At 63.9% G+C, this 15,285-nt stretch overlaps 1 protein-coding gene across 5 annotated transcripts in view; it reads right to left on the reverse strand.

Moving 5' to 3' along the window:
- NFIC (nuclear factor I C) overlaps positions 1-15,285 on the reverse strand; it is a 38,519-nt gene that overhangs the window by 7,227 nt on the left and 16,007 nt on the right. For all 5 annotated transcript variants that reach the window (XM_062509988.1, XM_062509991.1, XM_062509987.1 and 2 more), the window contains exons 2-6: positions 11,852-12,383; positions 1,719-1,790; positions 1,146-1,220; positions 896-1,019; positions 265-389 (exon numbers count right to left, since the gene is read on the reverse strand). In XM_062509988.1, the coding sequence (XP_062365972.1) occupies positions 265-389; positions 896-1,019; positions 1,146-1,220; positions 1,719-1,790; positions 11,852-12,383 (928 nt within the window). The remainder of the gene's footprint in view (positions 1-264; positions 390-895; positions 1,020-1,145; positions 1,221-1,718; positions 1,791-11,851; positions 12,384-15,285) is intronic.

Raw genomic sequence — 15,285 nt, forward strand, 5'->3', positions numbered from 1 at the left:
AGAGCCTGTGCCTAAATCAGGGGGCTTTGACAGACCTCTCATACACCCCATGGAAAAGCAGCAGGGATATTCTGGAGGACTTGAGGGTGGCAATGCAGCCCCCCACAGTCAGTGTGACCTGTGACCTGAAGGCACATCAGGACACCAGGGCACAGACAGTGCCCAGATGGTCACAGGGGGTTCTGGCAATGGTTTGCAGAATGCTGAGAGCAGGATGGGGGCCCCAGGGCACTGGAAGGGCACTGGTAAGGGGGTGACACCTACCCCCTTCCATGTCTTCTGTCCAGTTGCGGCTGCTGCTGGTGGGGGAGTTGGAGGAGGTGTAGTACTCGCCACCAGGGCTGGTGTCAATGTCATCCTCCATGGACCCTGACTTGTGCCGTTTGCTCCTGGGGACAGGGAAGGGTCACAGAATCACAGAATGGTTTGGGTTGGAAAGGAGCTTAAAGCTCATCCAGTGCCACCCCTGCCATGAGCAGGGACATCTTCCACTGTCCCAGGCTGCTCCAAGCCCTGTCCAATCTGGCCTGGGACACTTCCAGGAATCCAGGGGCAGCCACAGCTGCTCTGGGCACCCTGTGCCAGGGCTTGCCCACCCTCACAGGGAAATGAACCCATCCAGCCCTGCCTTCTGGCAGTGGGAAGCTATCCCCTCTGCCCTATGTCCCGCCATCCCTTGTCCAAACTTCCTCTCCAGCTCTCCAGGAGCCCCTTTAGGCACTGGAGGGGGCTCTCAGGTCTCCCTGGAGCCTTCTCTTCTCGAGCACCCCCAGCTCTCCCAGCTTGTCATGGTTCAGTGCCAGCCCGTGGCAGGATCTGGCTGCCTCTCGCCTTCCCCATGGCCATGCTCGGGCTGGCCCCAGCACCGCCCTGGCACAGCCCCGGTGGCACCTACCCGCTGGAGGAGGTGCTGGGCAGTGTCCTCCTCATGCCGGTGCTGGAGGGGTTCAGGTCATAGGCCAGGTGGCCCTGCAGCTCCCCCAGGGAGAAGTTTGGCCCTGTGCCCGTCACCACTGGCGCTGCAGGGAGAGAGGGGGGTCAGGGGGGCCTGGTGGGGAGGGGAGCCCCAGCCCACTGTGGGGTGGGGAGGGGCTGCTGTCCCCAGGCAGATGAGGGTTGGGCTGTGGCATCACAGTCACACTCACTTCGGGACACCTGGATGAGCTCGGTGACACTGAATACCCCTGAGGTGACGAAGCTTTCCTGGAAGTCTGTCGAATCTGTGTGGGAGAGAGGAGGGCGTGCTGAGGGGGGCAGCAGGACCACCCCTCCCATCCTGCATTTCCTTGTAGCGAGGCTTGAGGGCACCCCAAATCCCCATCTGTCACCCTCTTCAGCCTCCACTCCACTCCCTGCTCCAGCAAGACAACACCCCAACTGGTTCCCTCTGCTGAAGATGCCCTGGACCTGCTCAGTGCCTCAGTTTCCCTCTGGCTGAGAGTGCTGGCAGGGCTTGGGGCTGCATCCCTGCTGTGGCAGCTGCTGTCCCCAAGGGCTGAGGCCTCACTGGGACTCTGCTGGATGTAGGACAAGGCTGAGGCTATGCCTAGCTGATTGCAGGGGTGGGGCAGTAGCTCACTTGCTGGGGAACACCAGAGCTGTAGCACAGGCAGCTTAACCATGTGTCATTGGCCCCCTCCACTATCATGGCAGGGACCCTGGGGACAGTCTGAGGTGTCCCTTGTCCTCCTCGCCCAAGCCCTGCCTGCTGCACTCACCCAGCGTGATGGGTTTGCTGTCCTCCTGGTCCGAGCCAATGCCTGTCCGGGGGCTGCTGCTCTGCTCTGCATCTGCAAGAGGAAAACCCACCAGGGTGAGCCCCCCATGCCACTGTCAGCCTCCATGCTGCTGTGAGCCAGGGTTGCCCACAAGCGGACTGCCCCCTTGTTGCCCTGCTGGGGGAAACTGAGGCATAGGCTGCCCGGCAGCTCTCACAATGCAGCAGGGCTGCCACCAAGCTGGCATGTCCCCAGTCACTGAGGAACAGTCACCAACCAGTCCCCCTTGCCCTCCCTGCCATCAACAGGAGCAGGAACAGCTGCATATGCAGGATCTGGGCACTGCTCCCCACAGGAGGGGATCCCGCAGGGCTGGGCTGGGTGATGGCCACCTGGCTCTCCTCTCCTCTCCTCTCCTCTCCTCTCCTCTCCTCTCCTCTCCTCTCCTCTCCTCTCCTCTCCTCTCCTCTCCTCTCCTCTCCTCTCCTCTCCTCTCCTCTCCTCTCCTCTCCTCTCCTCTCCTCTCCTCTCCTCTCCTCTCCTCTCCTCTCCTCTCCTCTCCTCTCCTCTCCTCTCCTCTCCTCTCCTCTCCTCTCCTCTCTCCAGACACATCCATGAGCCAGTGCTGCCCCACCAGGCAGTGTCACCACAGCATGGCATAACCTGTGGCACCTTGTCCTGCCTCTGCTCAGCTCCTGCAGGGCACCAGGGCTTGGGGCAGCACCTGATCTGATCCCTGGAGTCCTGTCCGGCCCTTCTCCCTCTTGGCTAAAAATATCCTAGCTCAAATGCTGAACTCAGTGGCCCTGGCACAGCCTGGCACAGCCCAGAGACTGCAGTCAGGAGCATCCTTACACACCTGGCTGTTTCCAAAGCCCTTCCATAACTTCTGCCATGTATTTCTTCCCCATACTCCTTCTTCCCTCTGCTTCTCCATTCTCCTCATCCTCCCACCCTTTGGCCTTCGGCATTTCTCTTTGGCAGCCTTGGCAGATGTCAGGAAAGGGTTGAAACAATCCAAAAACACCATCAAAACTACGCAGCTGCCACTGCCAGTCCATGTGCCCGCCTTGGAATTTTTCCCTTTCTCCCTGCTTTTCTCTTCCTTTTTCTCTCCTTGAGCCCCTTACATGTGGCTCCCAGACCGGTTATTCTTGGCTCGGCAGGGCAAGTTATCCGTGTGGGCCCCATGCCATCCCCATCCTGAGACCCCTGTGTACTGGCCAGCAGGCAGATTATCCATGGGGGCAGTGGGACTGTGCCACCTCCCAGCCCGACACCGCTGTGTGCCCACGCTCCCCTGGGACTGCTCAACGGTGATGCCGATTCAGCCATTTTGTCTCCCTGCTCAGCTGCCACCATCCCCTCCACCCATCCCGTTCCAGCCTGGCACCACGCTGGCAGCCCCATGGCATCCTGCCTTGATGCTGCTCAGCACCACCAGCCTCCCTTGTGCCCGCTCCCCTGGCTATCCAGGCAGCCATTTTAGGGAGCAGAAACTCCCTCCGGAGACGAGTGCAGGGGTTTTTTCCTTCCCTTCTCTCAGTTTCTCCTTTTCTAACCCTTTTCTCCCGTTTTGAAGAAGCTGCATGCCCAAGTATTGGGGCGTGGGGGAGTGGGGGGGGGCACAAACCAGATGGGATGGGGAGTGGCAGCAAGGACCCCCGTGCATCCACGGGCACCGCGTGGCCGGACACGGCCCCTCCTCGCCTCTAAAAACAACAAATCTGGCGGTGGCTCTGGAAGTGGTTAGAGGTGGAACCCAGCCAAGGCGCAGGATGGAGGCTGGCGGTCACAGCCTGAGGCTGGCCCGGCTCCCTACAGCCCCCCACCATGGCCTCAGGGCTCCCTGGCACCCCACTTGCCTCCCAGATGGCACCCACTTGCCCAATCCTAGGATGCTCAGCCCCCCCGACCATGGCCTCGCCTGGTACCTCTGAGGTGCCCACACAGCCCTTGGCTCAGCCCAGGGACCCCCACCACTGCTCATCGTGAGGTGGCACACAGGGACCTTTGCCCATACCAAACCACCCCAGCCTGGTCCCTGTTCCTCCAGGGCACCCAGGAGGGCCATCACTAACCCTGGGTGCCCCCCAGTAGGCCCCATGTCCCTATACCCCTCACCATCCTACGGCACCACCCTGACCCAGCACCACCAATGCCACCTCACCGACCCCTATTCCTAAGGGACTCTTCGGGGACCTGCTCCCAAACCAAGCACTCTGCTCGCACCCACAGCAGCCCAAGGAGCACCCGGGACTTTCCCGAGCTTGGAGGTTTGGCAGCAGGGCCAGCCCTCCCAACACGCTCGTATCTGGGCTGATGGAGGCAATGGGTCCAAGGCCGGGGCCATGGGCTCGGTACCCCCAGCGCTCCCCATGGCTGAGCGGTTGAGCTCGCCAGCAGATTTCTGGCTGCCTCCTCAGCGCAGGGTGGCCGGGCCAAGGGCTGCTCTCACCGCCATGTGACGGCCGCCTCCGCTGGCTGGCGCGCTAAAATGGCGAAGGGAGCCCTGCGCTCACAGGCCTCACTCCCCACAAGGGGTGTTTTGGGGAGACTCCAAATCCAGGACCCAACAAATGGTTCAACTGCACCAGAGAGGAGAGAAAAAAAAAAAAGCCTGTAAAGCTCTCCATGCCTCCACGGCTTCGTTGATCCTTCGCCCTCCACACCACCTTGGAGGGCCAGGATGGGGGATGGAGGTGGGGGTGGTTCTGCTGCCACATTGTGGGGAGCTCAGGGGGGAGGGAACTCAGTGCCAGGGTCGTCTTCAGCGAGGCAGAGGAGCGTTTAGTGCCCAAACAGGTCGATCCAATCTCTTTTAAAAATAGCCAAGAGTGTGCCCGGGGGGGCGCGGGCTGCCTGGGCTCCGGGCCGCGCTGTGAGCCTGGCCCCGTGCCACCCATTGAATTACGGATCCCGCATCCCGGCCCCGCTGGCTGGCACGGTGCCCACGGGCCCCACGGCAACACCCGCCCGCGGTCTCAGCGCGTGGGAACGACCTCCGGGCAGCAGGGCCGGCCCCGGGGGGTGTCACTGCAGCCCGGGTGCCCCCCGGGGCTGGCGCAGCTGCGGGACAGACCTGGCTCGGTGCCCGAGCGCTGACGGTAACAGGGCACGGTGTTACCGGCAAGGCGCGGGCGCAGGCGCAGAGGATGCAGTATGCCGGGGGCTGGGGGAGCTGCTGGCGCCGATGTGAACAGTCCCAGCCCCCCATGGAGGGCAGCAGCCTTCCTCCTTCCCCAGCTCTGCCAGCCGAGGGCAGGGGATGGGCGAGGGTTCAGTCGTGCTGCATGCAGGCTTCTGCCCCGTGCCTCAGATTCCCTTGGGGCTGGCTGTGGTGGGAATCTGCCCCAATAAGGGACTGCCTCATGTTCCGTGGCCACGCAGTCTCAGCACCTCCTGTCCACGACGACAGCGTGGACTACTAGGGCCCAGAGTGAATAGCCTGGTCAGGATGGAAGACCCCTGGAGACCAGAGGGAGCCAATGTGCAGCGGGGGAGATCCCGCTGCAAGGGCTGGGGCGAGCGAGGCTGTGGGAGGGTGTGATCCGGGGACCCTGCCCTGTGAGGCCCACAGAACTCCTCATCCCAGTCTCACAGCGACCCCCAGGTCCGAGCGGCACTGCCCGTCTCATTGTCCACCCCCCTGCCGCCAGGCTGGGGTGGCCCTTACATAAACCCGGAACAGTCCTGCTTGTGTAACCTCCTTTATATAATACCCTGAACCGCCGCGTGTGCCGGGTAAATCCTGGCTGAGCCAGGCCGGCCGGCGCGCCGGGGCGCGGGTCCCCCCTCCACGCTCCTTAGAACGCCCCGCCCGCGGCGCCCCCCGCCATGCCCGGAGCGCTGCGGGGCCGGCGGGGCGAGGCGGCTTTGCTGGGCCTTAGCCACGAACGCTGCGGGGGCGGCAGCTTCTCCTCCCCCTGCTGAGCGAAGCCCCGGGGAGGTCCTGGCCGGAGGCATCCCCCGAGGTGGCGGGGCGGTGGCGGAGGGGATGGACGCGCCCCGCTGCCACGTACGCCGGCCGCGGCCAGCTGGCCCGGGCGGGAGCCTGGGAGGCGCGAGCACGTTGGCCGGCGGCTGCGAGCGAGCGGCGCTGGGAGCGCGGGTTTGTCCTCGGCCGACCCCGGCCGGCACGGGGCGATGGCAGCGGCCGGGGGGAACCCCCCCAGGCGGGCGGCGCGACCGCCCCCTCGCTCAGCCCTGCCAGGCCTGGGCTCCGTCCAGGGCTGCCGGCGCCCGCGGAGGCGAGCGGGGACAGATGGTAGCGGGGAGAGGGATGGGGAGAGTGGGATAGACAAAGGGAAGGCTGAGTCTCCCCCCTTCCCTGGGACTCTCCCCTGCGGGGTGCTGGCACCCAGCCCCTGCGCCCTAGGCTGGGGGCACCTGGGGGTGCAGCTGTAGGGAGGGGGTGGGAGAGAGGAGGGACGGGTTGGAGAGGGAAAGGAGTGAAAGGAAGGGAGGGAGGGAGGGAGAGAGAAAGGAAGGAAGAAATTAAAGTGGAGAGAAAGGGAAAGGAAGAGGATCAGGGAAGGGAAATATGCTGCCGCTATCTTGCTGCCCCACCAATCCCAGCCCCGTGGCAGAGCCCCACAGCACAGCCTGACTCCCCCCGGCGTCCAATGGACCCCCACCACGGCCCCCTCCCATGCTCCCCCAAAACCAGCCCCTCCATCACCACCACGAAGGGCTGAGGTGGCCGGTTCAAGTCCTCCCCAGGTCTGGCCAAGACCCTCAGTGCAGGGGCCAGCGTCACAGGGGACCATCCCCGTGCCTCAGCCGGCAGTGCCGATCGGGGGTGTAGGGGCACACCGAGGGCTTGCCGGCGTCTGTTCCCCTCCCCTCCCGCGGCCACGGGCGGGAGTGAGCACCGTGGGCATCTGCCGCCCCAGCTGTCCCTTGCCAGCACAGCACGAAGCCGGGCACCCGGCCAGGATGGCAACTGCGGCCCCGGGGAGGGCACGGCGCTTGCCAGCGCGGGGGGACGGCGGGTGGCGAGGGCGGGGGACGGCAGGTGCTCGTGAGAGGAGCTCACTCATCTTTTATTCATCGGGTGCCTAACGGTGCGCGGAACAGCTCTGGCCCCTTGTCCCCTCCGGCGGCACAGGACGTGGCACCCTGTGCCAGGTCCCCGGCCGGCACCGCTCACGCCGCCGGGGTCGCCGGGCTGAGCACGGCACAACTCGCTTCAGTGGTGACGCGAGGCCGGGGCTGGCAGCGGGCACTGCGGGGAAGCCGTCCGGCCCCGGCACGCCGCCGGCTCGGCGCACTGCGGGAGAGCCGGGGAAGCCCTGACCTCCCCAAGGTCGCCGGCACATCGATCCGGAAAGCTCGAGCACAGGGAAACCGCCCCGGCCGTGCCAGCGCCAGGCTCGCAGCGGGGCCGGGCTCAGGCACGGCGGGACCCCGGGCAGTGACGCTGCAGAAGACAGGGCTGGCGGGGGGGTGGCACCCTGGGGAGCCCCCTCCTATCCTGCTTCTGCAGCACGCAGCCCTGGGGACAGGAATCCAGCCCCTGTGGATTTTCTGCTGTCTCGTGCCCTTGTGCCCTTTCCTGGGGAGGGGTCTCCTCCTGGACTTGCTGGGCTCTGCCGACCTCGTTCCCCTCGACCCCAGCCTCTCTGGCTGTTTGACTGGGAGTAGAGATACCAGAAACAGGGCGGGGGTTGGTCCGTGTTCATCTGTGTGCTGGGGAGCTCTCCAGCCTGCCTGCCCACCGGTGCCCAGCTCTGCGAATGGCAGATCCCAAATATTGTGAACCCCATCAATCTTCTCACGACCCTGGTGATAAATATTTGCGCGGGGGCTGGTGGAGCGGCGGTGCCCAGGAAAACGCCTGCCCCTCCATCTGGAGGGGCTGAGCAGACGCTTGGCACGGCCGGCCTGGCACGGCTGCAGCGCGCCTGGGACGAGAGCCCTGGCACGGGCTCCCCGGCAGATTGGTGCCATCTGCCTCGCGCCCGCACCCAGCGGTGAGGCTGGTGGGGGAGATAAGGGGCTGCCAGGCGGTGGGAGACGCAGATGCTGGCACAGCGCGGGGGGTCCCTGCCTCCCCCCAGGTGCAGTCCGCTGGTGGCGGCATGGCCAGGGCTGCCAGGAGCTCGATGCTTGCTTGCCATGGGCACCCATCTGCTCCCACCCCGCTCGGCCTGAGGGCTCGGCCAAGGGGCACTGCCGGGAAGAGCTCACTGCAGGGCAGAGCTTCGACCCCCTGCCCCGCTGAGCATGACGGCTGGGGGGGGCAGGGGGTGGGCATAGAGCCTCAGAGGGTGTGAGGGGCCAGCAGTGACCCTGTTCTGCCTCTCTCCGGCTGCCTGGGTGGGATGGGGGTGGGGTCCAAGGATGGGAGCTACCAGCACGGGGATACAAGGACGGGGGGACGCATAGATGGGGATGCAGGGATGGAGGCACTAATGGTGAGGGCGCAGCAAGGGAGCTCATGGAGGTGGCGAGCGCTGGTGGGAGGGTGCAGGGAGGGGGGCACTGTCGTCCCGTTCCCCCCTCCCCCCGGACTGGCTGCTGCCGGCGGGAGCTGCTGGGAGGAATCTCTCCGTAATGCTCCGAAGGTCCTGGCACCATCGGCTGGGGAGATTGATTACCATTTTACTGCAATGCTTTTGACTTTCACCAGCGACCTCCGAGCTCCCCCCAGCCCCCCCGCCCCCCCGCCGCACACCCAGCTCTGGGCTGCAGCGCCGTCCCCTCCCCCACTGCGGTGTGCACAGCCCAGCCCTCACCCAGCCCCGCACCCATCCCGCACCCATCCTGCATCCAGCCCTGCTCCCATCCTGCATCCAGTCCATCTCACATTCAGCACTCATCCTGCATCATATCCCCTGTCCTTCCCTCACCCATCCCGCACCCATCCTGCCCCAAAGGTACCGGGGGTGGCAGTCGCAGGCTGGGTGCGGGATGGGAGCAGGGCCGGTGCTGCTCCGGGGAGGACCCAGGAGTCCGGCGCTCCCTGCACCCCACGGCCACCCCCCGGGCCAGCAGGGCTGGGACGCGACCTCACCCCAGCCCGGCACAGGTCGTGTCTCAGTTTGCCCACCCGGGGGCACGGAAAGCCGAGGATAGGGGGAAGAGTCGAGGGGCAGAGCACGCCTGTGGCGTGGGGGCCTGGGGATGACGTCCGGGCGGGCGCACAGCCTCTGCAAGGCTGCCCCAGACCGCGGGTGGGGAGCGCAGGGCCGGGGGCTCCTCCATCCCCCCCCTCCTCGGCGTTGCCAGAGCAGCGGCTGGGAAATTGTGCTGACACCGGCAAAAGCGGCGGCGGGGGCGGGGGAGCTCGGGCGCACGTGCTCGGGCTGATAACGGGGAGCCGCGGGGGCTGCGGAGAGCCCGGACTGCCCGGCCGGGGGGGCCTGCGCGGGAGAGACCCTCCCAGCCCCCTGCCTTTGAGGCTGGCGATGCTGCGGGCTGCTAGGGGGAGTGGGCAGGCAGGTGAAAGAAGGCAGGAGAGGACAGGAGCGAGCAGGCTGGAGGGAGCAGGAAGGACGGAGGAGGCAGAATCAGGCAGGAGGGGGCAGGTAGGGACGGGCAGTGTGCCGGGCAGGAGCAGGTAGGAGGGAGCAGGAGGGCAGCATGTCGGGCAGGGAGAAGCTCACTGAGCCCACAAGGCTAGGGTACAGTGATCCCCAGCACACCTCAAGTGTTGTCACCAGCCTGGCCATGTCATGCAGGGTCCCATCGATGTGGTGGCTTCTTCCCTGCCTCGGTTTCCCCAGCAAGGTGGGAGGCCAGAGACCCCTCCCATCAGCCACAGCCTGACAGAACATATCCACTGTGGGCTGGGACCAAACCATGCCAAACATCCACCACTCTGCGCCCCGAAGCACCCCAGAGGTCCCATGCTATTGCTCCTGGCTGATCCTGGTCCCCCTTAACCAGGGCCAGAGCGACCTTAACAGTGAAAGTGAGAGGCTGCCAGGCCTTATCGGAGAGTATTTACAGCCGCTGTGTTCCCAATTAGACAGTCAGGTGACTTCAGCTGCTGGGGACCCAGACACTGGGGTCAAGGTCGCCAGTGGAAGGGTGGAGGTGGCAGAGGGGCAGCCACCTCCTGGGGACAGCAGCTGGACATGGCATGGCCAGGGAACTTGCCAGCACAGCACCCCAGTGAGGCACAGTGGGGACCCCACTGCAGATGTTGTGGGAGTCCTGGCCCCTGCCTTCAGCTCGGCCACCGTAGGGTTCCCAGTCCAGCATTGTAGTGCTCCCAGTTCAGCCCAGTCCAGAGCACTCCAGCCCAGTGTGACACTACACCTCCAGCTGAGCCAGCACAGGGTGCCCCCAGTCCAGCCCAGTATGCGGCAACCACCTCCCAGTCAGTACAGGGTGCCCAACACAGCATGCAGCACCCTGGCTCAGCACAGCATGTCCATGTCTCAGCCCAGTACGTGACACCCCATTCCCTCCCCGGGTGCACAGGACGCCCAGAGCCCCCAGCCTGCACCCTGGGCCCTCCCATTCCCGGGAGGAATCGGCAGTGCCAGGCCCCTTTGGGTCCCTTGCTGCCCTGGAGCGGGCGAGTCACATGCACAGGCACGGGTGCTGGCAGCACATGCTCACACACCGGGAGACACGGCCAGGCAGGCAGGTCCTGGCCACACTTGTGTGTGCAACCATGCCTCAGACCAGCCCAGGGTCCCACCTGGGCCCTGGGGCAGGGTCTGGCCCTGGCTATTCTCTGCTGGAAGATGTGCCCCGGTTTTCCCCAAAGCCTCGAGGGCCTGGTAGTCCTGCTAAACCCCTCCCCTGGGTAGTAGGGGAGGTCACATGCCCATCCTGCCTCAGTTTCCCCAGTGACATCCAGCATATCCCTCGGATGGCTGGGCAGAACATGTGCCCACCATGACTCACAACACTGGCACCTGATTTGCTGGCACTGCTGGCATCACGGTGGCCTCTGTGGTGTCACGATCTGTCCCTGGGCTCTGGCCAGTACCAGGCAAGGAACCACCAGTCCCACGTTCCCCCTGCTGTAATGTTGATGAGGGTGGGCTCATGGGGCCAGGGGACATCACCCAGTGCTGTGGGCATGGGCAGGAGGTGCTGCCAGGAGGAGACCAATATCCTGCTTACCCCCACACACATGGGTAGCCTGGCCTGGCCAGAGGTGGCCATGAGCCCCTTGATCACCCCTAGGGCTGCAAGTCATAGACCCTCCTGTCTGTGAAGCAGCCCAGTCCTCACCCAGGATCACACGGGATCTCCTCTGGCTCCTCACACACCTGGGGGTGCTGAGGGGTGGCAGGGTCTGTGGGGCACCCCAGCTGCTGGCAGGGTATCCGTGCCAGCATGTCACCAGACAGGGACAACGAACCTGGCCAGGTAAAATACATTCTCATGAGCTTTTCCTTCCCAGCATGCGAGGAGGTGACATGAGCTGGTGGCTAGGACAATGGCTCAGGGACCCAAACTGAGACCTGCTGCCTGTGCTGCACTCCATGACTCAGTTCCTCCTTTCTGACTGATGGCTTTGAGAGCAGGTTTGACCCTCCTTGCTACAATGAAAACAGCCAGTTCTTCCAGCAAGTCCATGGCACCCCCAGGCAGGTGAAGGGGCCAAGACCAGCAACCCCTCAGGGCACAGAAGGAGCTGCCCCCACCAATGTTTTTGCTGTGCCCTCCCCAGCCACCTTGCTCCCCCCGTGCCTTCTCTGGCATCCAGGCGTTGGCACCGTAGTCCATGGCAAATGGGCACTGCAGGACCTGTCCCAGCTCCAGCCCGTGGGGAGGCACCAGGAACAGGCTGCTCACCCACTCCCCTCAGCTAGGTGAAGGATGTTAGCCCGAGGTTAGCCCGAGGTTTAACCCCCAAAACTCCACACAGGGAATGCCCAGAGACAGGAGCATCCTCAGGGATATTTGCATCCTCCTGCTCCTGGGCAGCTGGGACCGGTCCTGGCTGGGGGAGAGGGCCCGGGTGGGGGGCACCCACCCAAGAAGTAGTTTGGAGAAAGGGAAGCATTGCAAGGTCTGCAATGGGAAAAGTGTTTGGGAGCAGCGTCCTCAGCTAGAGATGGGGATGGACATGGGGAGAGAAAGCTAAGACAAAACAAACCCCCCTGGAGCTGGCTGTGGCAGGGCACAGCCAGGCTCTGCCCTGCAGGCAGACAAGCACCCACCTCTCTCACGGACGAAGTACGCCAGGTAGAGGTCGAGCTCCTTGACGGAGACGCTGATGTGGTGGGGCTGGACGCAGAGGATGGGGTTGGTGCACTGGCCCGACTTGACCAGGCGCTCGCCGTCAGTGCTCTCCAGCGGGATCCCTTTGAAGAGGATGACCATCACCAGGTCCAGCCGCCACACCTTGTCTGCCTGCCGCAGGCAGTCAATGCGGCGCATCTTGCCTTTCTGGTCGGGGTTGGAGAGGACACAGCACGAGGGCTTCTTGCCCGTGATGGAGAGGACGAAGTCCTCGCGGCACTCGGGCCGGATGTCCTTGCGCAGCTTGGCCAGGAGGCGCGAGGCCCATTTCTGCTTCACCTCCGGCTTCTCGCTCAGCAGCTCATCCTTCACTGCCCTCTCCTCATCCTTCGTCATCCTCTTCTCATGCTTCTTGAAGTACTTACGCTTGCGGGCCTGCAGGTTGAACCAGGTGTAGGCAAAGGCCCTGACGTGGGGGAGCAGCGCCTCAATGAAGGGGTGGAACTCATCCTGTGGGAACAGAGGGACAAGGGGTCACTCCTGGCCAAGTCCCTCCAAAGCTCCCTCCCGGGGTGGCTGTGGAGCCCTGGGGACCTGCCAGGCTCCTTCCCACTGGGCTGTGCAACCAGAAGAAAAAGCTGAGGCAGAGGCACGTGCCCACCAGGGATGGGGATCCTCTCACCACACAGCGAGGTTATCCCAATTCCAGCAGACCTTCATAAATCCCACTGGCTGCAATTTTCCCAGGCCAATAACCTGCAGGGAGTGGCTGGGCAGTACTGGAGCCAGTGCTGCAGGGAGACAGGCACCCATACAAGGTTGGCCACCTCAGCAGCACCTAGACCCTCTCCCCTTTGCAGGATCTGCATGCCAGGATCCGCTCGCACCGGGTGCAGAGATCCCACCTGAAATCCCAGCTGACACTGTGCCCACCGGAGCCGCTGTGCTGGCATTAGGCGCTGCCAGACCACAACACCCCAGCATCGGGTCCCCCATGCCTGCAGCAAGCCAGGAGCTCCTGATCGAGCTATGGGTGTCTGTCCACTCCCTCTGGACGAGTGGGAAACTCGCCCAGTTTGCCCCAGTTGCAACCAACCCAGTGGCTGGCGCCTGGCCCAGCACACAAGGCATGCTCTGACTGCCTTTTTCCATTTGGTGAGTGCTGCTGGATGAGTCCAGCCCCTAAAAGAAAACAAGGAAAATGCATCCCCCTCCCTGGCCCCTCCTTCCCGCATCCCATTTTTTTTTCCAATTTGGAAAATCAGTGCTTCCTGGCTGGGGGGGCCCACAACCCCACCATGGGATGAAAAGGTGTTAGGAACCTCCCTCCCTGGTGAGGAGCAGCACAGCTTGGAAAGCAGCAGGCAGAGGGTTGAATATCCCTGTGTGTAGCCAGGGAAGCACTGAGATGGTCCCCAAGGGCAGGATTTGGACCCTTGGGGTCCCTCATGACTGTGGGGGGGGAGAAGGAGGAGGAGGAAGGAGCTCTTCAGGATTCCTGCTGCAGGGTGTTAGGGCTGAAACTGGGGTGGCTGGTGACAACTGCCACTGCCATGCCACAGGGTCATGCCTGGGGGGATGCCAAGGGCAAGTGCTGCTCTGAGGTAAGGAGGGGGCCACAGGCAGGAAGTGAGAAAGGACAGAGCTGTGGCTGCAGGATGGGGCGAGTGCTCCAGATCTGGCCCCACTCATCCCAGAGCAGCGATGCCATTCCCTGGCTGAAGCAGCTGTGTCCCAGGGTGACCCTGCCAGGAGGGAACAATGTCCCCTGAAACAGGCTCCCGGCAAGGATCAGCCCCATACAGACCCTGTTAACTCCCACTTGTTCCCAAGTCCAGCACAGATCCCATTAACCCTAAATCTGCTCCCCCAGTACAAACCCTGACAACAGCCAGTGTGGGCCCCATGGCACAGCCTTGGGTGCCCCTGAACCAGTTACCCCTACAGACTCTGTTGTGACCTGGCACAGACATCCCAATACAGACCCCACTGTTCCTGAACCCAGCACAGACAGGAGTAACCCCAACCCCCAGCACAGCCCCACTAACTCCCCAAAAGTCCCTGCAAGCACAGATCCTTCCTCATGAGACAGACCCTGCCACCTCTGGGGGCCACCAGCCCCTCTCTGGACCCAGAGCTGTGGCCCCACAGATGTCCCTCCCATACTTGACAGGGGACTGTCTCCTCAGTGGGGAGCCCATTGTACCCATAGGGACCCAAATCTGCAGGCAAACTCATCCTAACCTTGGGGACCCTTCCCTGCCCAGGGGACTCATCCTGCCAGAGGAACCCCTTCTTGCCTGGAGGACCTGTCTCTGCCTGGGGAACCTGTCCCCACCGGCTGCTCCCGGGGCAGACACAAGCTCTGGTTGCCGCTTCCCTCCCCAGCAGCAGCTGCTAATTCAGTGCAGCTGGGCAAGGGTTGGGCATGTGTCTTAAATCAGGGAAGAAGGTCAAAGAAAAGTAAGACAGGAGCCGAAAAAAGCAGCAGTGAGTTCCAAAAACAATACTTGGCCGGGGCGGTGGGCGGCTGATCTTCCTTGGTGGCCGGTTATTCAGATGAGCCCAACAAATTGCTGCCATTCCCTGGCCCCACCACCCTCCCCAGGCAGCCGGCGGCACGGCTGGCCGCAGGGCCTGGGGGACACCACACCATTGTCCCCATTCCTGCTCTCCCGCTTGGGAAGTGCCACCCCAGGCACCACTGCAGGGAAGCGTGGCAGGAGCCAGGTTATCCGGGTTGGGTGAGGCAGCACCCTTGGGTGTTGCTTGTGCTCACTGTGGGGGCCGGGAGGTGCTCGGTGCTCTGCCTCGGCATGGCAGCAAACCCGAATTTCTGTGCCCTCCCCCGCCACGGTGCTGAGAATTTGCAGTTCTCACTTGGACCCACAACCGAGACCCTCCAAAAACCCGCTGCGTGCCGAAGCCCCTGCAGCCCCCCCACTTCCCCGCGATTAGGGCAGGCCAGGACCTGCACTCAAAGCCAATCAGCCCCTCGCCAACTTTCCCTCCCGCCCGGCTTAACCCGCGCCGCGATGCCGCGGTTAAGCCGCTTTAGCGGGGCAGGCGAGGGCGGCTGGGGGGCACCAGGACAAGCACAAGGGAATGGCTGCTGTTGGGGGCTCGGGGGACGCGCTAAAGGACGTGGGGACCGTCCTCAACTGGGCAGCCAGTGAGCCCCTCAGCCGGGCACACCGTCCCAGCTGGCACCAGCCGGCTTCACACCGGATCCACTCGGGAAGGCAAAGGCAGGGATGCACTGTCTGTCCGTCCCAGTCCCAGATTCCCACCGGGGTCTCCCCATCCAGCAGCCCGAGTGCCGGCAAAGGACTGGTTAAGTGTTTCTCCTGCTGTTTTTCCTTTGCGGGGCTTGGAAGCAGAGACGTGCTGCAATACCCCAGACGAGGCTGCT

Source organism: Cinclus cinclus, chromosome 28, assembly GCF_963662255.1.
Source record: "Cinclus cinclus chromosome 28, bCinCin1.1, whole genome shotgun sequence".
In the NCBI taxonomy this organism is placed as follows: domain Eukaryota; kingdom Metazoa; phylum Chordata; class Aves; order Passeriformes; family Cinclidae; genus Cinclus; species Cinclus cinclus.